Source organism: Amphimedon queenslandica, unplaced genomic scaffold (assembly GCF_000090795.2).
Source record: "Amphimedon queenslandica unplaced genomic scaffold, v1.1 AMPQUscaffold_10410, whole genome shotgun sequence".
In the NCBI taxonomy this organism is placed as follows: Eukaryota; Metazoa; Porifera; class Demospongiae; order Haplosclerida; family Niphatidae; genus Amphimedon; species Amphimedon queenslandica.
The window spans coordinates 2,124-4,784 of NW_003549322.1; the positions used below are offsets into that span (position 1 = coordinate 2,124).

At 30.0% G+C, this 2,661-nt stretch overlaps 1 protein-coding gene and 1 long non-coding RNA gene across 2 annotated transcripts in view; one reads left to right on the forward strand and one right to left on the reverse strand.

Moving 5' to 3' along the window:
- The first annotated feature begins 501 nt into the window (after positions 1-501).
- LOC109590167 (uncharacterized) lies at positions 502-829 on the forward strand. Its single transcript, XR_002189184.1, has 3 exons — positions 502-538; positions 594-677; positions 719-829. It is a non-coding gene; the product is annotated as an uncharacterized LOC109590167 (long non-coding RNA).
- A 1,083-nt stretch (positions 830-1,912) lies between these two features.
- The window catches only part of LOC100638406 (ADP-ribosyl-[dinitrogen reductase] glycohydrolase-like), a 1,096-nt gene continuing 347 nt past the window's right edge, over positions 1,913-2,661 (reverse strand). The window contains exons 3-6 of the mRNA XM_020006089.1: positions 2,380-2,627; positions 2,226-2,331; positions 2,024-2,174; positions 1,913-1,959 (exon numbers count right to left, since the gene is read on the reverse strand). Coding sequence (XP_019861648.1) covers positions 1,913-1,959; positions 2,024-2,174; positions 2,226-2,331; positions 2,380-2,627 — 552 coding nt within the window. The remainder of the gene's footprint in view (positions 1,960-2,023; positions 2,175-2,225; positions 2,332-2,379; positions 2,628-2,661) is intronic.

Here is a 2,661-nt window from a genome sequence, read left to right on the forward strand (position 1 = left end):
TTTGAATCTTGAGATGGCTCCAAAATTATACCCTCAATTACATTTTCTGATACATATTGATGTCCTTATGCTCTGTAGAAAGCTTGAGCCAATTCTGACTTAAATTTTTCAAGTTATTGCCATTGTAAAAAATGGGCAAATTTATGAAAAATACCCAAGGGTATAGCCCATGGTTTTTTTCTAAAAAATGGCTCCGAAATCATACCAAATTTTTAAAAAATTATTTCTGATGCATATTGATGTCCCTATGCTGTATAGTAATTTTTATTTGATTCCGACTTAAATTTTTAAAGTTATGGCCATTTTAAGAAGTAAGCCAAAATCTGAAAATTACCCAAGACTATATATATACTGTATTACATACTAAGAATATATGATGCTATTACTGGTAGTCTAGTGAATACTGTAGTAGTAGATGATACCAGTTATCAGTTTGTGGATAATAATTTATCTATTAATCGTTATACATATGTTATAACTGGAGTTAATGAATTAGGAGAAGGAATATCTAATAATGATACATTCTCATATCAAAGAGGTACTCTGTATAATACAATAATAAAATTAATGAATAAATGATTTTTATTATTTAGTACCAAGATCAGTTAAAGAAGCTCGTTTGAATATAATAGCATTTAATGAGACTATTGCTATATAATGTTTCCTTCAATATACTAGTAATCATCAGTATAAATCAATAGTTGCAATATTGTTATAGGTTACATTGGAGTGTACTGGCAAAGCTCCTGAGAATGTTACAGTTTGTCCAATCTAATAATTATTACTTTAATATATCCCATGGCTTTTTTCCAAAAAACGACTCCAAAATCACCCCAAATTTTCTTACATTTTCTGATACATATTGATGTACTTACGTAATGTAGAAATTTTAAGCTGATTCCAACTAAAATTATGAAATTTCTTTAAAAATGATCAAATTTTTTGAGGAGGAAAATCTATTAAAAATATTAAAGTTTATATCTTCTTTCTTGATAGTCTTCCTTGTAACTTGCTTCTGTAGCTGCTCCAAAGACTTTCAAAGTCTTTTAAAATAAATAAATTGTCTTCATCAGCAGATAGTGCCCCCTGAACTTCAGATTTAATCCTTTCAACTTCTTCATCAAACTGACTTAAACTAAAAATAATTAATAATAATAATAATAATTCTTTTCTTTCCCCTTTCCTTTCTTTTATTTCCTTATTGTAATTCCTCTCTCCTTTTTGTTTTGTCATTGTTATTGTTTTGTTTTTGTCGGTGTTTCTATTCCTTGTCTTATTATTATTATTATTTATCACTGTCATTATCCTAAATTGTATAATTATTATTCTTAGTTTATTATTATAATAATAATAATAATAATAATAATAATAATAATAATAATAATAATAATAATAATAGGTGTAAATTTCGCTCTGCGAATATTGAAGACAGTGCTCCCTTACATCCCTCAATGTCATTCTATTCCTAACTTAATTATATTTTATTTCTAACTTATTTTCTTCAACTTATTTCATAACATATTTCAACTTTATTTTTATTTTATTTTATTTTGTTTTCTGACCTAACTTAATAATATAATAATAAAAATAATTAAATGTTAGTTTGTCTCACTCTGTGTATTGCTTTGGACAAGGTTGGGAAAACCTGTACAGTGTATCATGAGTTCTTCTCTCCAAAACATCGTAAAAATTAATTTTAACATTTTGGTACTTTTCAGATACTATAAAACAATTAATTAATAACTAATAAATAATAATTAATCTTACACTCTGAAATTGGCACAAGTCCAGATTGTTCTTTTGGTTCTAAATTATTAATTTCTTTGCTAAATAATTCGATTAATTTTAAGAATGAGATGCATTCCTTCCATTCCGATGGTATTGATTCTATCCCGTAATAAGCTCCGCCCAATTAACCAAATATGGCACCAACAGTATCGGCATCATCTCCCAAGTTAACTATTAATAATTATCAATAAATATTAATATTACTATTGATGTTACTTAATATTAATAAATTAACCTGCTTTTAGACACCCATCTTTAAAATTATCAGTATGATAGAATGCCCACAGCACTGCTTCAAGACTATCAATGATATAGCCACTCCCCTTTATGTCGGGCGGAGACTTTCTCTTATAAGACCCGCCCACAACCTCAGCAAGTTCTGGTACCTATAAACACAATGTTGTCGTTGTTGTTTATTGTTGTTGTTTATTGTTTACCATTGTATTATTTGACCAGTAGTCAGGTATTGGACTATATTTATCAGCTAATAGTTCTTCCTTTGACTTTCCTTCAAAACAACCCAGCAATAGACCAGCGAAATATCTATCAATAATAGTAATAATAGTAATTACTGAGCCCCTCCCACTTTACATGCATGTATCAGTAGCGGCAGGTGGTCCATGAGTAGTTCTTGCTGAGTCAGCGCTATATCGGAGGGCCAGTGAGTGACAGTTCTTAAAAGCACAAGGAACAGGTCCTAGTCTCATTAGGCAGCCATTACCTGCTGCTCTAGGACTGACTGACCCAGGGAACTCCTCAGAGCCAGTGAACTTGTTTAGCGCTGTCCGTACCGTCTTACCAATGTCAAAACATTCACCGGTTGAAGACAAGTGACCGTCCTAATGACAACAACAACAATAAACAACAAACAAT